Below are 21,101 nucleotides of genomic sequence, written 5' to 3' on the forward strand. Positions count from 1 at the left end.
AGTTTTGGCAATCATTGGTCATGAAAGGGTTTTCAGGGAGGGAGGTCACGTTCAGTCAATCAAAGCAGGCATGAAAGATTGTTATCACTGATGTATTCTGACATCAGGAAGCAGGAATCTGCTAAAAGGAGGAAATTACTTTACTCAAGAATTGGCTTTCACAGTCAGATGATTCATTTATATTTAGGAAATCATCATTTGATATTATCACATTTTTATGACTATGCATCTTCTTTATTTAATGTTGGTCTCTATTTCATTATACTCCAAACTATGGCAGTCTGGAACAAAGCTGTTTGAAAGCTGAATGACAGTATTGTCCATCTGTATAAGACAGGGTTGAGTTGCAAGGAATCACAACCTCCATGTGTGCAGACGTCCTCCTTCAGCAGTGGCCTCCTCTGTCAACCTTCTCCTTGAATTGATTCCTAGATTAGTAAAGGCTATTAGACCCTCATGTGACTGGAGAATGGCTCTGCTCCTAGTTCGTCATTGTACAAGCCAAGGTGATGAAAGTTCTTGGCTGTGAGATGAGGGCAGGATGCTTTATGAGAGGTAACTGCTCTGAGACGGGACGGCTTAGATCCCCTTCCTCGATTCACAGAGTAGTTTTCCTTCCCTCCCCTTTGCTTCCTCTTCCTCCTCTTCCTCTCGCTCGCCATCTCTTTTATCTGCTTTTCCCTTCTTTGTTTCACTTTCGGTAAAGTAGCTAACAATTATATCACAATTATAATATAACAATTATATCACAATTACTAAACCCTGGTCAACTCAGTAAATGAATTAAAACCATACTTTTAAAAAACGATAAATATTCCTGACAAAAATTTGTTATGACTTGTTGGAAAATTGCCCAGTAACTATTCCTGATATTTGAGAAGAGTTTAACAGGATACATTAAGTACTAGGATGGAGTAAAAATGAAGCTCTGAGGATGTGTGTGTACATATGTGGAAGCACAATGTATGTGCTTGTATGTGTGCATGCATATATGCATTTGTATGCATGTGTATGCATGCAGTGTATATGTGCCTGTGTATGTGTGTTTTGTTTTTGTTGTGAAGGGGAAGTTTTGAGGCAGTTTCTCCTATGTATCCCTGGCTGGGCTGGAACTTGCTATGTAGACCAGCCTGGCCTTAATTCACAAAGACCACTTACTTCTGCCTTCCACGTGCTGGGATGGGAGGTGTGGACCACATCCCTTGCATGTGTATGGTTTAGTTTCCAGCTTATTGAGTTTCTCTCAGAGACTGAAAATATTTTGAATCCATAATTAGCAGTCACAGTGCTCTTCTCTAGGCAGCAGCTTTGTTGAACATGTTGTCCTAAATTGTAGGCTGGTAGTTTGATTTTAGCTCTGAAATAACGTTGCTCTGTGTTCTACAGGAGCTGACCAAACAAGAGGTGGAATACATCGCCCTGTCAAGGGACACCACCGAAACAGACCTCAAACAACGCCGGGAGATCCGAGCTGGCACAGCCTTTTACATTGACCAGGCAAGCTCTTACCCTGCAGCCGTGACTCCAGTTCTATGGGAAATTGACTTTGGAAATGGAAAGAGAGGTCTCATGTGTCCCTGACACACAGATGTTGTGTGTCCTTTCTAGACAGATTTGATGTAGGGCTTGGTGCTCTCGTTCTTGGCAGTATGTTGATCTAGATTTAAAGAAGTGACTGGCGCTCACGAGGCAGCTGAAGAGCAGGGTTTCTTACCTTTCAATTGCCGCTTACAGCTTGCTTATAGAAATTTCATTTTCTAGAGAAAAAGTGCTATAGCTGCTTTTAATATAGGAGCTTCCCTAGCATGCTGACACGAGTATTTTCAATCTAAAGGTGAGTTAGAGCTGATGTGGGTCTAGGTAATTAACACTGTCTCTCAAAAGACAACAATCAACACACAAAACACTGGGTACCTGTTTGCATTCCGCTGCTATATTTCCAGCATTTTTTTTCCAAATGTGTGAGGGGTCTCTGCATCTATCTGTCAGGGGCAGTAGGGAGACAAGCTGTAGGGGACAAAAGGCACAATATGACTCAGTAGCCAGCATCATATTAGGAAGTCTGACCACCAGTGTTCCTTTCGGTGTATTTAAACACAGCACAATCTGGTGAAAACTATTCCTGTATTAACTAACTCAATCCTGCATGCACAACAAAGTGTACCTAAGTCTCTGGGGAGCAAAGTAAGCTAAATACATTTCAGACATGACTGCAATGAAACTCTTTGTAAAGTATATGTGAAACCTAACAGATAGGTTCCACTGCGATCACACAGTATGTGATCTCATTTGTGATAAAAGGAATTCGTCTGTGCTTTTGTGCACATTGAAATCTTCCAGAAAGCTACACAAGAAGCAGTTATGGATGCGAGATTAGAAACCTGGAATGAGATAAAGGTTTGTTCCTTTTGTGTCTCGTGACCAAAATACCCGGCAGCAATAGCTTAAGGGAGGAGCTTGCTTCATGGTTTCTGAAGGTTTTCAGCCAGTATGGCAGGGAAATCATAGTGGAAACTCTCAGTCCTTGTGGTGGGAGTGGCTGCCAGAGACTGTTCATGGAGATAGACCAGGAAGCGGAGAGAGTGGGCAGAAACCAGAACCTTCAATTCCACGGGCCAAAAGTTCTAGTTTCCGAAACAGTAGGACTAGCTGGGGACATTTCTGCAGGAAACCAGAAGAGCTGGTGTTGTGTGCACGTGAGTGTATTCCCAAGTATCCGGGTTTATAAGTGCACCCTACCACTTATAGGCAGACTTTTCGTGAAGTTTAACATTTTATTTTAATGGGCACAATCTTTATAATTAAAAGAGTACAATTCTGAGGGGGTGGAACAGAACATTCACACCTCTTGAATTAATTGTTCACTACCAAATAAAAAATGTACATGAAGCGCAACTACTTGGTAGTCACTTCGTGGGATGGCGGCCAAACTTAGTGTCACTAGTGCGAAACCTGAGACCTTCGCTCTTCTCCTTCATGGATGGTGCACACGAGTGTATTTTAAAGGAATCTCTTCTGAGAACCGCTTGTATCCCATACGTTATGTGTAAATGCCAGTGGGTGACAGCTGTGGCTTGTGATTTCCTGCTTGACTTTCCAGTCTTACAGTAAGTTTTAATGGGTCTGTAATTTTAAAAGTGGCTTAAAACTTTGGCTTTTCAGAAATGGAATTATTTTAGGTAACTAAATTTACTAATGAGCTGAAGAATTTTTGGTTGTAAATTTTAATTATCTTTACAAAATTGTTTTGGGACTATAGATGGCTTAGAGGTTAAGAGCACTGGCTGTTCTTCCAGAGGTTCAGTTCTGAGCCCCACACAGCAGCTCACGACTGTCTCTGTCCAGTCCAAGGAGATCTGACACTCTCTTCTGGCCTCTGAGGGCTTGAGGCATGCATGAGGCCCACAGTCATTCTAGCAGATAAAATATCCATATACATTAGATAAAATGCAAATAAACAATTGTTTTATTGATTCATATCCATTGGAAGACTTATTTATTTCTTGTTAAATTTAATTTTATCTTATATATGTGGGTGTTAGTTTGTTTTGTGTACTTCTGTGCACCATATGTAGAGAGTGCCTACAAAGGCCAGAAGAAGGTAACAGATCCCCTAGGGCTGGAGTTACAATTGTGAGCTGCCATGTGGATGCTCAGAATCAAACCCTGGTACTCTGGAAGAGGAGCCTTTGTTCTTAACCGTTGAGCCATCTCTCCAGCCTAAAGATTTATTGCTTAAGGCATAAATGTACATTATTTTCATAAAACTATCTGCCAGTCTAAAATATGTATTTTCAGACACATTTCACAGTTACTGCAGTGTATAAAATGTTTGAAGAACCATATACATGTATGGCGTATTTTATCCTCCCTATTTCTTGATGAACCTTATTGGTGATGCACATCAGTTCTTAGCGTTCAGTAGCACATCGACACCTTCCGAGCCTGTGACTGAACAGAGACCATATTGGTCTTTCTCTTTCAATTGCCTCACGCTCTTTTGAGGTTTAAGCTAATTTAAATTTACTTTCTGGTACTTAACAGGTTGTTGGTGAAAGGCATGAAATGAGTCCATAATTAGATAAATAAAATCCAAACCCTGTAACACAGCCTAACAGGGCATCAGCATGTGAACTTACCATGGCTTCCACATTTATTTCCTGTTTTTCTATTAGAATATATCAATTTTATTAATCTCTGGCACTCAAAACTGGAACATAAGTGGCACTTAGATTTGGTGATAGATTTTGCCTTTAAGCTATCAATCAGTCTTGGTAAAATTTTAAGTACACTGAAAAGAAAGAGGCATGACTAAGATCAGTTGGCTTTTCTGTGGATAAGTGATTGATCCTTAAGACAAGACTTGGGGCGTGTGTGTGTGTGTGTGTGTGTGTGTGTGTGTGTGACCTGTGAATGATTCCCACAGAGAACAGGAAGACATCAGATCTTCTGGATCTGTAGTTGGGTGGTTGTGAGTGTGGGTCCTGGGAACTGAGTCCAGAGTCTGTGGCCTTGCAGCAAGCTCTCTTAACTGCTGAGCTGTCTCTCTATCCAAATATTGATTTTTTTAGACATCTGTTTTGAATTGCCACAAGTTATAATTAATTTCCATTTGAATTCTAGGTAGAAAAAAATTGCCCATCGATTGCCACCTAATCACATTTTTGAGACTTCAAGTCTTTTAAGAAATTTATTTTATTTCTTTAATATGCTTAAACATTGAATTTGATTTCAGGCTGTAAAGTTAGTAGCTTTAACTACTACCAGGTAATATCTGCTACCTAGATAGATCACCACATGGAACATTGCCTGTAGCTATATGTGGGCAGTAGGAGAACATTTGTGGTTTTCTGTGTAGTTAACATGTTACCAGTATCCACGATATCACTAAGGAGTTTACGTGACTTGTTCTGGGCTTTACAAAGGTGATTTTGAATACTTTCTACAGTTTCTCTCTATGTGCCTATTTATTTATCATCTAAAAGGAACAACTGATAAAATGAAATATCATGTGTAAAATTTACAATATTCTTTAATATACCTGGTATCTTTTAAAATTAAAAGGCATTAGTTATTTCTTTAAAATATGTTTTTTTTAAATGTCTGTACTATAGTTCACCAAACAGTGATGCTGTTACATAATGTTGATTTTCTGTACCCTCTCATGTTGCCACTAAATTTGTTGTGGCTTTTCAGTGTTACAAATAATGTTTGTTGAATGTGGTTGTACTTAAATGTTTTATGACCAGCTGAGGTTTGTAGACATGAATCCTAGAAGTCTGAATCTTCATGGGCAGGGAAGCACATGCTCTAAAGGGTGCCTCATTACCTCATGTGGTAGCCATTGGCTTACACAGTCTCATCACCACTGAGTGTCTGTATACTCTGCCAAACTGATAGGCTTTAATTTGTGAGGTCTAATTTTTAAGAGTTCATTGGCTCTCATTTCTTTAAGCTCCCAGTCAATGGAAAAGGAGTGTGGTGCTGACAAGGGAAATCAGAACTTCCCAAGACAATGCTGAACTCTGCCACTGGGTCACTGCTCTGCTCACACACTTGCTACCTCTATGACAGCCAGAGCTCCAAGGCTCTCCAGGCCTTGGCTCCTACTTGTGATCACACTGAGATCAGCTTTCCTTTCTATATAATATGAACTGTTTGCAGGGTTTGTGAATTAAGTTTAAGAGTATCAAGAGAAATGATGAGAAGGTATTTGTTGGAGAGAATTCTCTTGTGCTAGTGCTTTATATCAGTGCTATTTAATCTGAAAACTTCCTTAGTGGGGAGATGACTTACCTGTCTTACAGATGAGACAATAAGCTTCCATGGCCAGGGTCATATAAATTGACTAATAGCAGAGGGGGGATTTGATTTTGTTGCTTCTCCCAAAAAAATTATGGTGGTGATCATGGTGATCACATTGACAATTGCAGTGACCACATGGTATGGTTTATAATTGTAACAATAATTAATTTTTAAAAAGAAAATAAGCTTTTCTTTAATTAATATTAATAACTTAAAAATCCCTCCCATATAATTATGTATTCACAGTATATTTGGGTCAGATATTATAATCCTGTTAAAATGAAATGTACTTTGTATTTGTAAAAATAGGTCATTTAGCTTACTTGATTGGGTCATAGTTCTAATGAGGCCAAGTCTATAGGTTTCTTGCATTTGCACACTAATACTGTACCTCAGGGTCTTCCTGTTAAGAACAAGCCCTGACCTTGTCCAGTTATCTTTCTTCCTTCCTTTCTTTGTTTCTTTCTTTGTTTCTTTCTTCGTTTCTTCCTTTCTTTCTTCTTCCCTCCTTCCCTCTCTCCCTCCCTCCCTCCTTCCTTTCTTTCTCTCTCTCTCTCTCTTTCTTTCTTTCTTGTTTCTTTCCTTCCTTCCTTCCTTCCTTTCTTTTTTTGACAAAAGGACTTTGTTTAGTAAGCAGATATTAACATTGGGTATACAGGCTTGTTTAGACCCTGAAATAGACCCATAAATTGTATAGAAATGAAAACAGGCAAAATTCCCACAGTGAGGCTTTGCACTGGCATTTGAAACACAAGACACCATCATCTGTTGTCACTCTGCTGTGGACAGCACACCTGAACAGTGCTCCTTTCTACTGTAACCCAGTGCCTGCTCCTCATCCCCTTCCTGCCCTGCTCCTCCCTCCTCTCCAGCCTTGGGAAACCACAAGGGAAAGGTTTTAGGGTCCTTATGTAAGTACGACATGTGGAACTTGTCTTTCTGTGTCTGTTATTTAATCCAGTGATTTCTAATTTTACCCATGTTCTTTCACTCATTTTGCTTGTTTATTTTTCTGAGACAGGATATCACTATGTGGACTTGGCCGTCCTGGAACATAGCCAGGCTAGCCTTGAACTCACAGAGATTCCCTGCCTCTGCCTCCCAAGTGCTGAGATTAAAGACATGTGCAATTACATCCAGTCATTGATTACTTCTTAGCAACAAACTGCTGTGTTCTGGGGGGTCTTCTCATTTGATTTTTTTTAACTCCATTAAAAGGAAATGAAGGCTCAAAGATGAATCTGACTAAGCTAAAAAAGATGAACCTCACTAAGCTAAGTCACTCTCGGCAAGTAAGTAGTAAAGCGACTTACTGTATTTTTGTTAATGTAACAGATGTGTGAGACTGACACAATAATGACCAGTAACTTATTTGGCTCACAGCTCTGGAGGCTGGGAAGTCTAAGAAGGAGGGGTTTTTATCTGAGGAAAGCTTTCTGGGCATGAAGAGTAGAAGGACAAAGCATGGGGGAGGGGCAGGAAGAAAGGAGAGGAACATAAGGGAATTGAGAGGAGATACAGGCCAGGTTCATCCTTTGCATAATAATTAATCCAATTGCAAGGCTATAACATCAACTGTTCCATAGTAAGTGGCCTTGATTACCTAATTACCTTTTAAAGACCCCACTTTTTAATACTGTTCCATTGAGGACCAAGTATCAAACTAATGATCTTTGAGGGACACATTCACCCTATAGTAGCAAACCAAACCAATGTATCCTATTTTGATATTTGTTTATTTTGTTTAGAGGAAAAAGGGTTTACCATTCTGATATTTTAAAATAAAGATTCGGGGCTGAGGAGATGGGTGAGTTTAGTAACATGCCTACTGCATGGACATGAGGTCCTGAGTTTGGATTTCTAGCAACCACATAAAAGCCAGGCAGGGATACAAATCTGGGTAGGGGGTATGGTGGGGGGACAGGTCAGATATAATCAGATTTCTTGAACTTGCTGGTTAGCTGGTCCAGCAGAATTTGTGGACTTAAGGCTCTGTGAGGACCCTTGCTCAAAAAATAAAATGGAAAGCAATTGAAGAAGACACTCAGTGTTGGCCTTGAGCCTCATACACACATTCACACACACACAATAAAGAACTTAAAATCCAAGTTTTTCATTATATCCCTTTCCTCCAGTATCTTTACATACTGTAGATTTTTTTTAGTAAATGTGAAGTTTTGAGAAATTTATTTTCATTAATAATGACTGTATTAGCAGTGACTTATATTTTAATAAATATCATTACTTTTTAATTCTAGTACTGCTTATTAAATTAGTATGTTCTGGATACCCCTAGAGGGTACTCTCATTTAGTAAACGAGGCCACAGATATCTAGATTAATTACTTGCCGCGGGTCTTATCAAATTGGAACCAAATCTAGAACAAACTTAGTATTTATTTCAGGTCATGTATCTGTTTTTACTTTAGACTCCTTTATGTCCACGTGTTGGCTTGTTAAAGCTGAGGTATGAGATGGCTGGGTCAGCAGGAACTTGATGTATTTTTTTTCCTGATTTTTATTTGAAAGAATTAGGTCTGTAAGGTTCTGTTACTTACTAGACAAGAAAGACTCTTTAAAGTTGGTCTAATTTCTCCTCTGAGGGAATACCATAGCTAGTCATGCCACATAAAAATGTATGTTCACTGTTCTTTTGTAGGTTTTAAGATTTCAAGAGAAACTTTGTGGTGTTTACTGGTCCACATAGAAAGGCTGTAGTCATTCCTCAAGCTCATACTTCTTCTCACTGGGTTCCTGCAGCCAGTAGGTGCAGATGGCTGTTCTTCATATGTCCCCAGCTTGTGTAACAGCGCTCCTTAACTGAGCAGTTGTGTGGCTACTGCACAAGCGGGGGGTGGTCTGCAGCGAGCTGGCTTTAAAACAGCTCTCCTTTGAGGACCAGCACATCTTGCTGAGGAGACGCAGTATGCATGGGAGATCAGAGAAGGCCAGCATTGCCCCTTCTTTCATGAGCAGGCCTGAGATGAGGGGACAGGACTGAGTGAGGGCCAGATGCTGGCCCTGTGGTAAGCATGACACTTGTAGCGGTTTTTCTCTCTAGCTAAGTCGAAGCTTATATTTGGCCCAAAACACCATAGATACATTAGAGTGCTTACTTATTGTTAATTTTATTTATTCCCTGTAAATGTGATCAGATAGAGTAATAAAGTCTGAAAGTGCCGATTAAAGCATTTAGATAATGCCGTGGATGTATAACGAATCAGGAAGCGGTTTGGCAACTGAGGCAGTGCCTGGTGCTTGCTCTCTAAGTCAAGTGCTTCACAGATTCCTTTCCCACAGAGCATCTGCCTAAGGCCTTCTCCTATGAGCTAGTATCCTTATCTAATAAATTGAAACCTTTTAATGTGGGTCACAAGTCATGAGGCTCACAGACTTGACCTGTCTGGGGATGCAAGGGAATGAAGAAAGGACAGACACAGACACTGGTGGAGAAAAATGGGGTTTGCTGGGCTGTGCTCACTCCAGTGGCAATAGCACCAACTACTCAACAGAGCTGAACCTCAGTGTCTATTCTGTACAGCGAAGGGGAGGACTATTGAGTCTCTGGAAGTCTGTAGGCAGCAGGCTCTGGTTGCAGACATGCACTAGGAGGGAGCTGGTTACCGCTGCTGGGCTTTGCCCAGATGGCCAATCACTCAGAAGCATTTGTACTTGCACACACTGTCAACGTTTGCACTTGGACCAGAGAAAGGATCGTTCCTCTGAGCATGGGGTGGAGGGAGGTCTGAGGGCCTTGATATGGCCATGCCCATGTCAATCAACAATTTGCTTCCTTGGCTCCCCACAGATTCGTGTATAGATAGGAGTGAGATGCTTCTGGCTTACAGCCATATTACCAAAGGGTATGGAGAAATGAAAATCCTTTGTGACACTTCTCATTATTTATCATTTATCATTTTAATAATCAAGTTCATAATTGTGCAGGCTCATTTTTGTCACAAACTAGGATCTTCTACCAGGTCACCCAGTGAGCATGTCTGTGAGGCATTTTCTTGATTGCTAAGCTATGTTAAGAGAGCCTACCCACCATGGCCTGTACCATTCCCAAAAGCCTGGGTCTGGGTGATATAAAAGGAAGGCAGCTGAGCATGCTGGGAGGGAGAAGCAAGCCAGTAAGCAGTGTTCCTCTATGGTTTCTGCTCCAGTTCCTGACTCCAGGCTCCTGTCTCAAGTTCCTGGCAGGGCTTCTGATGCTGGACTGTAAACTCTGAGCAACCCTCCCCCAGTTGATTTTCATCTTGGTGTTTAATCACAACAGAAAGCAAAGCAGATCAATAGCTCTCTGTTCATATCCACATGCTTGGATTCAACTGTGATGTGAAACTTCCGATTCATTGCCACTTAGTGCAGAAGATTAATAAGTCACTTATATCAAATTAGGAAAAAGCTGGAGAGATTTACTTTTTTAAATTCTGAGTTGAGTTATGGATCTCATAGCTTACAGATGGCTTGCTCCAACACCAAGCAAAAACCTCCTTAAGTTTTATTTCAGTAATTAATTACTCTCTTTTCTGTATTTATCCACAATTTCTGCCTCTTCTTTTCAATACACCTACGTTTTGAATCATTCAACAAATGGCTGGCCCTACCCATGTGGTGCTCAGTGGGTGTCTGCAGCAGGATTTGTCCTTTATGTGTCCAGTAATTGTGGAGACTGTAGCTCAGCTTTGGGTGGCCTGATCCCCCCCCCCATTTGAAATGATGTATCCTTGTTAAGCATATGTAGAAGTGATTGCGTGTCCACCCTAGCACGGTGTCAGAAGCCTCAAGTGTGAGCCTGGCACAGCTCACTGCTGCCTACATTGGTTCTGACCACAATTCCGGCCTGCCACACTTACTGCTGTGATGTCTTCCCAATGGGGAATCTCTCCTCTAATCTTTAGCAGCAGTGTTCCTAACTCGAGGTCCTTACTGTGTGAGGTTTGCTCTGGAGAAGAGGTGCATGTAGGGGAGGGTTTTCAGGTGACCACGGGGGTACTGTCTTTTCTTGTCCACTAGTTTCTTAATTTCTCATTTCTATGCATCCATTAGAGCAGAGGAAAGAGTCTTTGTGTGCTTGGCTTCTGTCTCTGATCTCTGCCTTCATTCACCTCACAGGTACTGTGGCCACTACACACACAATCCAGAGAATTTTGCATTTCCCCCCAGGAATGTGTTGTCAGATGCTGCTTTTCCTGCCCATAGTTAGCAAACTATGAAATATTGATCTGTGTGTATTTCTAAGTTTTTCTCAGCAAATAGGAATTTTTATCTTTCTTAAGCTTCTAAAAGTCAAATACAATACTTTGTCTTACATTAAAGGTTGATAAGAATTTTGCTACTAGTGGTGATATTTAATTTATTTATTTATTTTTATTGAGAGCTATGTGTTCTTGAGAAGACAGGTTTCTTGTAAAAGAAAGCTTAATTGAAACCTCCCCTGAAGTGGGTTTTTATAAGGAAGTATCCAAGCCCTTCTGTGCCAATCTGTAGGTGGAGTTTTGATATTGCAGAAACTATGGTTCTAGCTTTGTTCTTTACACAGTTAGAAGAGGCAAGGTCCCCTACACCCCATTCTTTTGGGGTCTTTGAAGTCACCTTGATTCATCTGATAATAAACAAGCAAACAAACAAACACCATGACATGATGGTCAGTTCCATAGATGAAAATCAAAATATTTACAACAATGATAGATTTGAAGAATTATTTGTGAGCTACTCTTGTTCTTAAAGTGGGACAGTTGTCTTTAGTCTATCATTAGATCCCAGTCTTATTTTCTTACAATGGTTCATAGATACCTGAAGTAATGAACCCTTTGTTATATAGTACAAAATTGAACAATTTATTGAAAGGATATCTTGATTAAGAAAGTCCTGTTTTTGCTTTGATATTTGAAAAATGAATGCTGTAGTACTCCAGAAATTTCTCTGCTTATTGGATGGGTATGTGCAGGGGAGTAGATGTGGTTAATTTAAAAAGTTCATTGTAAGAGTGATTGAGAGGGAGAAATCAGACCAAGTTCACTGTCACTAAAGGGTTACCAGCAGGCGACCGATAGCAGGGGTATCACAAGCATCTGGGACTCTTAGGGAGGAGATCTGAGGGATGAGGAAGGTTTGAACTAGGGGAGAGGCAGAAAGAGATGAGTTCAGAAATACTCTGGCCTCGTATTTTTGCAGCAAGGTAGACCCAGGCTGGCCTCCACCTGCCTTCCTTTTGTTAGGCTCCTATTTCTAGGTGCTGGATAAGTTCAAGTTGAATTGAGGATGTCAGACTATCAGAACATGAAGATAAAGCAAATCTAGGAGCTGAGAGGATTTGGAGCCCTGTCATAAAGGAAGGGTATAAGATGTGCTGGTTAGTGTTTGTCAACCCGACAGAGGCTTGATCAGTACCGGGGAGAGGGAGCTCCACGGAGGATCGAATCCATCAGATAGGCAAGTCTGTGGTCATTCTCTTGATAATGGTTGACCAGGAAGGGCCCAGCCCATTGCATTGGTGCTGCCCCTGAGCTGGTTGCTGGGTTATATAAGAAAGGCAGAGAAGAACTCAGTACGCAGCCTTCTTCCGTGGCTTCTGCTTTGGGTTCCTGCCTTGAGTATCTATCTACCCTGTGTTTCCTCATTGGTTGTCACCTGGGAGTTGTAAGACGTGACAAACCTCTCTCTCTCAGTTGCTTTTGGTCATCGTATTTATCACACCATGATGCAACCTAGGATAGAAATGAAGCCAATTTGGGAAAAATGGGGTGTGCTCAGTGTTGTAGGGGGAGCCTGGGGTGCTATGGGTCTGATTGCAGACATCTATCAATGCAGTACAACTCTGTGGACCTGAAGCTTTGAAGAGCTGGAGTTTGGAAATCAATTAGCATACAAAAGGTACCTGGAGCCTAGGGATGGAGATCACTTGGAAGCAACATGAACAGTTGTGAGGAGAAGCCATGGGTGATGAGTATTAGTTTGGACCTACATTTAATGAACTTACAGTAGAGGAGAGCTGTTGCTGTTCTAGGAAACTCCAGTGCCATGACACTAAAGATGACGCGAGGAATGGCGGGACATATTTAGCAGTGTTAATTCTGTGTTGCATGCAGAGAAATGTGAATTAGATTTCCTTCTAAAGCTGATTTTCAGGGACTTTGATGTAAACATTTGTGCTCAGGACCTGTAAGTTAAAGAAGTTCACCATTTTCTGGGACTTTATCATTTACTTCCTGCTTCCCCTTGTTACTAATTTTCTTAAATCCACAGGGATATAGTACTTACTTATCAGTTCAGTCAGCCAAATGTGTAATGTTGTCAGCATCGAGCAACACACAAAAACAGAACTTGTTTTAATACTGCATTAGCAAACACTGTGGTCTTCAGGCTTCCCTACCCAGATTTTTGGTTTTCACAAGACATATGGAACAGAGGCCAGGCTATTCCCTTTGTTCCTCTTCTCCAATTAAGGGGTTTGTTCCTTTGTTTCATCACATTACCCATTCATAGGTAACTGCTAGTTTTCTATTTCATTGGCTATGAAATCTAAAATGTAAAGTTTCAAAAAAACCCTAGAGATCATCTCCAGCTCTCTTCATTTAACAGATGATTAAGCAGGCACAAAGAAGTGGAATCGTTTGCCTGAGATCAGATAGACAGAGAAAACAAAAGTAAGACTGAATCCACCTGTCCTGATTCCCTGTCTCCAGAATGAGGAACACGTTGAGTTTCAGTGCGAGCGTAATCAGGCAGGCTCTGGTGCTCTCAGTGATTTCACTCTGACTTTGTATTTCTTGGAAATAGTGTGCTGTTCGGGCTGCCACAGAAGGCAGGACGCTGGTTTTAGAAGGCTTGGAAAAAGCAGAGAGAAACGTGCTTCCGGTACTGAACAACTTGCTGGAGAACCGGGAGATGCAGCTTGAAGATGGCCGCTTCCTGATGTCTGCTGAGCGCTACGACAAGCTCCTCCGAGTAAGAGAGGGAAAGCCAGCTGCTGGTGGGCCTCTGCTCCGGGTGGGACGTGTCTGTGAAAGTGCTCTGTGGGCCTTCTGTTTGGCAAATTGCTTAGTAAATCACAAGTTTATATGATTTTAAAGGGTTCCATCCACAAAGACCTGGATTGCTGGGTTCCCCCACTTCTTTTAACACCTCAATATCTGTTCTCCTCTTACCCATTTTTCTCCTTTTTCCTTCTTTAGTCTAACAGCTATCACGGCAATGACATTTAGGCCTCGCTGAGCCCTTGGGATACAAAAGTCTAGCTCCTAAACTCAGAAAATGCAGTGTTCCTAGGGATTGACAGATGAACAGGGTGTTAAAAAGATACTCCGGGGGCTGGAGGGACGCTCAGTGGTCAAGAGCAGGTGCTGCTTTTCTGAAGGATCCCAGATTGATTCCCTGCATCCACTTGATCGCTCACAACTGTCTCTAACTCCAGTCCCAGGGCCTCTGCTGTTCTCTCCTGGTTTCTGAAGGTATCAGATGCACATATGGTAGACACAGATGCAGGCTAAACTTCACACATAAAGTAACTAGCTGATGACCCAGGCCACCAGCGTTTCCTGCCTGCCACTGAAGTTAACTCTGCTTCCACATCCCAGCCCCCCACTTTGTACTCAGCCCCCGAGTCAGTGGTCGATTGGAAGCATGTGTCTCCCCGCTGTGATCCCAGCATTTACTGGTTGGGGCAGGAGAGTCAGAAGCTCAGGGTTACGTACCTGGTGAGCTCTAGCCCACAGGAAACAAAACACCATCCTCCCAAACTCAACCAGAACAAAATAAACAAGTATATATCTCTCCTGTGCTCTGACCCCAATGGCTTCCCCTTTCCAGTGCAACAGGACACCCACAGAGTCAGGCCCTTGCCGCCTCTTCCCTCAGCTCTTTCTGTCTGCCTCCCTTTTGACTCTCGTCCACATCTAGGCACTGCTATGCTGTACTTGCTCAGTAGGCTTCTTCCAGGTCTAGACTTTGCACAGGTAACTTCTTGTTCCTGAAGTGGTTTTCCCAGGTATTTGCTTGTCTCAGTCCTACAACCCCTTCAAATCTTTGTTACATTACCAGTGCATCTTGATGCTCTTACTTATATTTGCAGTCTGTCCTCTATGTCCATACTGATGCTTCAGTTCTCCTGTGCTGGCTGCTGACACTGTAGACGTTAGTTATGTTCTAGTTTTACTCTCTCCTCCCTCTATTAGTGTACACATTTAAATGGGCAGGGATTTTTCGGACCCTCTGAAGAATGTTTAGCATCTGATGTTCATTGGCTCTTTTGTTGAGTGAATAGTAAATGCAATAAATAAATGACGTAACATAATGTGTACAAAGGGGACAACACTTATGGGCAGTTGGGGGCCATCACCTGTGTGCTGGGAGTTCTGGGAAAGCAGCCCCTACTCTTCACTACCTGTCCAAGGAGGGCTCTTCAAAGACTGTAGCAGTGAGGCAAGCTATGGTGAGAAGCTTCATCCTTGGCCGTTGAGCTTGAGCTGCAGCACACTGGCTCTCTCAGCAGCTGGGGTAGCCTCTCAGCCAGTTCTTAGACATTGGCGCTCGGGACTGCAAGTCCTTCTCACATTTTTATTTACAGATATGCATGTGCTAATCTGTTACGCATTGCTTAAGAGTGGCATCATGTACTGCTCTCTCTCTCTGTGTGTGTGTGTGTGTGTGTGTGTGTGTGTGTGTGTGTGTGTCTTCACCTCCCGTCTCCCTGAAGGAGCCTGGGGTTACAGATGTTTAGATCATGTGTCTGGTTTTCACATGAGTTCTGGAGATTCAAACTCGGCCCCTCACGTACCGTCAGTACGTTCACCCACTGAGCCCTCTCTCCAGCCTGTGTTCTTCACTCTGAGGCTGCTGACACAGGCCTAGAACACACTGGCCACTAGACAGTAGAATCGACGTGGGAGTGTCTCTGATTGAACTGATGCTCTAAGTCCTGCATACAGAGTCTGCTTCTCTATAACCCACCTTGTAACAGTATAGCAGTCTTGGAAAGTACGTAAATGGAATTGTCCTAGCTCAGTAGTCATTTCCTCCTAGATACATGTAAAACTGATTTCATCCTAATGTAGGCAGATGATTATAGATTTAATCAATAAGAAAAAGTTAAATTTGCACCTTCATGTTATTATAGTTTGTTTAGTGAAATAAAGGCAAATTTTATAGTTAGTCTTTAAGAAAAGGTGAGTATCATGCAGATACTTCCCTTTCAGCCGCCTTCTGTTATAAAATAACTATGTGCAACTAGAGATTATACTAGTTACTTACCAGTTTTACTAAAAATTTTAGAAAAATATTACTAAGCACAGAACTATTTTTAAAGCATATTTATTACTTCATATCAACAGATTGGTATATTCTTTATCCTTACAGTAGAATTTATGACTATATTATTGCTTCAGATACAAACTCAGGACACGAGAAGTACGAAGGGTATTTTAGCACCTGAGGCATGGTTATCATCAAGTCAGAGGAATATGATCTACATTGTTTTTTCCCAAGTAGTTGTTAACACAAACACATACTTTTTATTTATTGATAGATATTTCTGAATCCTCAGGATCTCATGAATATAGGTATATGAAGATATCCTTCTTAACACTTATATCCTATGGTGTGTTCCGTGGTAAAAAATATAATTACCATAACTGAAGTCCCCTTTGCTTATGCTTTGTTTATGTAATTACTAAGTTTTAATATCTCAGAAAACTTGGAGCTGGAGAGGTGGCTCCGTGGATAAGACTGAGTTCAGATTCCCAGCACCCACATAAAAAGTTAATCATGGCTGTGTGTATCTGTGACTCAAGCACTGGGGGCAGAGACAGAGTCTAGAGCTTGCTGGGCTTGGGTCAGCGTGATCTCCTGTGTGACAGCACTGAGGTGAAATGTGATAGAGGAGATGCCAGACGCTCTCTTCTGACCTCTGCAGCCATGCACCTGTGTGCATGTGCTATCAGACTGGGGCTCACCCCAGCACCCCAAGGCAGGTCCGTAGGCATTCAAGAGAACCAACTAAGAGTGGAACCAGAAAAAAGATTTACTCATGTGGTCACACTGGGAGGAGACCAATGAACCTGGAATTCCTTGTTCATTTTGGGACTCTGAGGTGAGATCTAAGTTAAACTAGAGGCCCAAAGATGGGGACATCTGAGCAGTCCTTGTCAGGGTGTAGCCCCGCCCACCACTGTCCTCACTGCAGAGGCTTCAGTCTCATCCTGTCAGGGTCTGAGGAATTGTTAGTGCAGTTTGAAATCTCTTCCACAGAAACCATTTCCCCTCCAGCTGCTGCCTTTTCCTTCTCTCAGCACAAGATCCCTGGCGGTTCTTACTTCTTTGGGGGGGGGGAGGGGTCCATTGTTTTACTAATCTGATTGTCAGATTGAAAGATACAAGTGTCTTATTAAAGTGTCTTCATTTCTGTCAAACTGGTTACGTTAGCATCAGGTGAATGTACCCCAAACTTCATTACATGTTACCCCCCTTTGTCTGTCTCTTTCTCTTCTCTTCCTCATCTCTCTCCCTGTCATTTCTATCATTCATCTCATCTATTTCTTACTCTCTTACTGGTTTTGTTTAGATGAGGATGGTGGAGTTTTATTATTATAGAAATAACTAGTTTGTATAAACTTCATATTCTGATTATCTGAGTTTTGAGGATTTCAGATACATCTGATCCAAACACTTGTTTTCTATGTGGCTTCAAGTATGATTAGGTTTACTTTAAAAATTGATCCATACAATCACCCAGCAGACTCTTTCGGTTATGTGCTGAAAAGGGTAAGTCCTGAAGGTCTTGGAGTTAGCATGAGGCAATCTTTTAGGAGTAAAGGCACAAATACAGAACGACAGAAGCTTGCAAAACACGGAGTTAAGTGACACCAAAGGCTCCTCCTGAGCAGGCTCAGAAAGGACCTACTTTTCCTAAGTTCTTCTGTTGAGCCTTACACATGTGTGCTTGCCCTGTGCAAATGGAAGGCAACTGCTGCCATGCACTCACATGAGGGGTGCGTGCTGTCTTTGCAGGGCTGCAATTGCTGGGCAGGTTGGAGCTGCAGGATCATGGAAGGTGGGGCTGCCGAGACTGGGAGAATGAGACATGAAGGATGACAGGGAGGGGTTGAGTACCATATTAAATATTTCTGCATTATCTTATTGCTGACCCTTGGAATTTCTAGTCAGAGTTGTGGACTTAAAACTCTTAAAACAGTGGGTTTCAACCTTCCTAATGAAGTCCTTTAATACACTTTCTCATGTTGTGGTGGCCCTCAACCATAACGTTATTTTCATTGCTATCTTATAGCTGTAGTTCTGTTACTGTTAGGAATTGAAATGTCAGTGTCTGTGTTTTCTAATGGTCTTAGGTGACCTGTGAAAGGGTCATTCAACACCCCCAAAGGGGTTGCTACACACAGGCTGAGAACCACTGTCTTAAAAGTGTGTGCATGTGCAAGTGCTGGCATGTCTGTGTATACACACATGCATATGTACATACATACATACAAATACACACTTGCAGACTTGGTAGAATACCGTGAATCTGTATGTAAGGTAGAGAAGAAAGGCACATTTACCAGGTGTCTGCCTGGTGGATATGTGTGGGCATTCACATATATCCTAATATGTAGTTTTTGTGACACTCAGAGTCATGTAAGTTATATGATTTTCACATTATCTGTGAGAAAATGGAGGCACCTGGAGCAGAGTCACAGCTGTCTTTGGTAGTTTACCTAGAGCTGTGTCAGGTGGCTGTCACAGTCTGTCATGACTCCAGAGCAGCCGTGGCTCTTCTTCAGCCTTGCCGTACACTGGACCATGGGTATGTTATATAACTCCTCTCACCTCTGTTTTGTTCTTTCTTACAATGCTGTCTGTCAGTATTGTGGCTAATTACACGAGACATTTGTAGACTGTGGATGTGATATTCTGAGAAGTTAAATCAGAAAAGCGAGTTTTTAAAAACTGATACTATTAGTCATATGCCTTAATAGAAGTACACCTATAAGTATACTGTTTAAGGCCTGTGGGCAACCTCTACTATGGTGATGTCTGTTCTAGGTCTAACTATTTGATAATGTCTGCCCTCTGACCCTTTCCTTTCATGTCATGGACTAGCCCATGGGAATCTGTCTTGGGCTCTTTCTTTCCTGTGTTCGTGGGCTACCTTTCCCTCCTAACAGCACAGTCTCCAGGCCCTGAGCTTTCTTTGCCATTGGATCCTCATTTGTTTTGCTGCATTCCTCAATGGCTTGATTTTTAGAGAGTTCTCATACACACAGGGTATGGTTCCTCATCTTGGAACTCCTGCCTTTGGAGTCTGTGTCACTGGCTCTGGCATCTGTAGTCTGCATCACTTACGATGTAGTGTTTGATCTCTTACTTTCCTAGGATCACACTAAAGAGGAGTTGGATGCTTGGAAGATTGTCCGAGTCAGCGAAAACTTCCGAGTGATTGCCTTGGGCTTGCCAGTGCCCAGGTACTCTGGGAATCCTTTAGACCCTCCTCTCCGTTCTCGATTTCAAGCCAGAGATATTTATTTTCTACCCTTTCAGGTAAGGATACCAAGGACATAGTGCTTGAAATGGTTTTTATCTATAAGACATTAAATTCTGTAACAATGTTAGTATATTTTTATTTTTGCTTTTTTTTAAATTTTGTATGTATGACTGTTTTGTCTACATGTACGTCTATGTGACCCACTCAATGTTTAGTACCTGTGGAAGCTGGAAGAAGGCATCTGATCTCCTGAAATTGGAGTTAGAGTCAGTTGTGAGCCATTATCTTGGTGCTGGGAATTGAACTCTGTTCCTCTGGAAGAGCAGCTAGTGCTCTAACTGTTGATCTCTCTCTCTTTCTCTCTCTCTCTCTCTCTCTCTCTCTCTCTCTCTCTCTCTCTTTCTCTCCCTCCCCCCTCTCTCCCTCTTTCCCTCCCTCCCTCCCTCCCTCTCTCTCTCTGCCTTTTTTCTTAAGATTGATTTATTTATTCTATATATGTGAGTACATTGTAGTTGTCCTCAGACACACCAGAAGAGGGCATTGGATCCCATTACAGATGGTTGTGAGCCACCATGTGATTGCTGGGAATTGAACTCAGGACCTCTGGAAGAGCAGTGTTCTTAACCACTGAGCCTTCTCTCTAGTACCCCCTGACTTTTTTTTTTTTAAAGACTGCCTTTGCCTTTATTAAATAGAATATACCACGGAATGCTGTAAATTACAGAGTCTACCTAATTAAAAGTTTGGTTTATTTATAAAGCATTGGTGTTTCATCTGTTGTTTTCATTATTAATTGGTTGTATGTTTTTCTGCTATTTAGGACCAATTAAAACTATTATATTCAGTTGGAGCCAATGTTTCTGCTGAGAAGTAAGTATACTTTATAAATATTGGATGATAAAACATTTAATTTGTTTAAAAATTAAATTTATTGTTAAACTAAAAAAAATGCTTAACAGTTTAGTTTGTTGAGTCTTTATAGAGGCTTCCTGAAGACACTCACATTGAAATGAGTCCAGAAGTATGCGTCGGCTTTGCAGACAGACCAGAGTGAAGCAAGAGCCTAAGATTTCAGCAAAAGTGGGGACTGGAGAGCTGTGCTTTCTCCTCAGCGTCCAATCACTTTCAGTGCCTACACCTTAGCTCTGAGTTTTAGGAAGGTGGGGCTGAGGCTCCCATGATGGACTTAGACCAGGGCGTGTAACCTTACATAGGGCATTAGATTAGAGGCAATGCCTAGGTTTCTGAATTTTTAATAGATATTATAAGAACCATTGTTCTTTAAGAATTCATAGTATATTTCATCTGTCTTAGATGAATGAAATTAGCCTATTTTAGACTTAATGTACATTTTACATGTTAAAATGATTCAAATGCAATTTGAACATTGTCCCCTCTAGGATCTCTCAGCTCTTGTCCTTTGCTACAACCCTCTGCTCCCAAGAATCCTCTACACTTGGGCTTCCAGACTTTCCCTTAGATAGTTTGCCAGAGGCAGTTCAAATCCTGGTAAGTATAAAATAATCAAAGGACAGATACATATACTCACATGTGGCAAAGGCGAGTTGTTGGACTTACCATTGGCAATTGGTGACTTGAGTTATCATTTTCTTCTATAAAAGGCCCGAGATGGATGTGTGCACTGGAACAAACTGTGCAGACACCATGGCATGCTTGGTCTCTGGGGAGTTTGCAGTTTTGAAGGGAGAGGTGGAAATGCAGCCTCCTGGAGATTCCAGGGGAAAGACAGCTTCCGGCTGGTCCAGGATATACTTTAGGGAAATAGATGGCTAAGCTGACCCAGCCTGGGGCAAGGC

General features: G+C 41.7%; 1 protein-coding gene across 2 annotated transcripts in view; it reads left to right on the forward strand.

The window, feature by feature from the left end:
• The window catches only part of Vwa8 (von Willebrand factor A domain containing 8), a 324,101-nt gene that overhangs the window by 48,200 nt on the left and 254,800 nt on the right, over positions 1–21,101 (forward strand). For both annotated transcript variants that reach the window (NM_001427283.1, XM_087585390.1), the window contains 5 exons: positions 1,387–1,497; positions 13,590–13,757; positions 19,176–19,340; positions 20,105–20,154; positions 20,685–20,793. In NM_001427283.1, the coding sequence (NP_001414212.1) occupies positions 1,387–1,497; positions 13,590–13,757; positions 19,176–19,340; positions 20,105–20,154; positions 20,685–20,793 (603 nt within the window). The remainder of the gene's footprint in view (positions 1–1,386; positions 1,498–13,589; positions 13,758–19,175; positions 19,341–20,104; positions 20,155–20,684; positions 20,794–21,101) is intronic.

This window comes from Rattus norvegicus, chromosome 15, assembly GCF_021556685.1.
Source record: "Rattus norvegicus strain SHRSP/BbbUtx chromosome 15, alternate assembly SHRSP_T2T, whole genome shotgun sequence".
NCBI classification, from domain to species: Eukaryota; Metazoa; Chordata; class Mammalia; order Rodentia; family Muridae; genus Rattus; species Rattus norvegicus.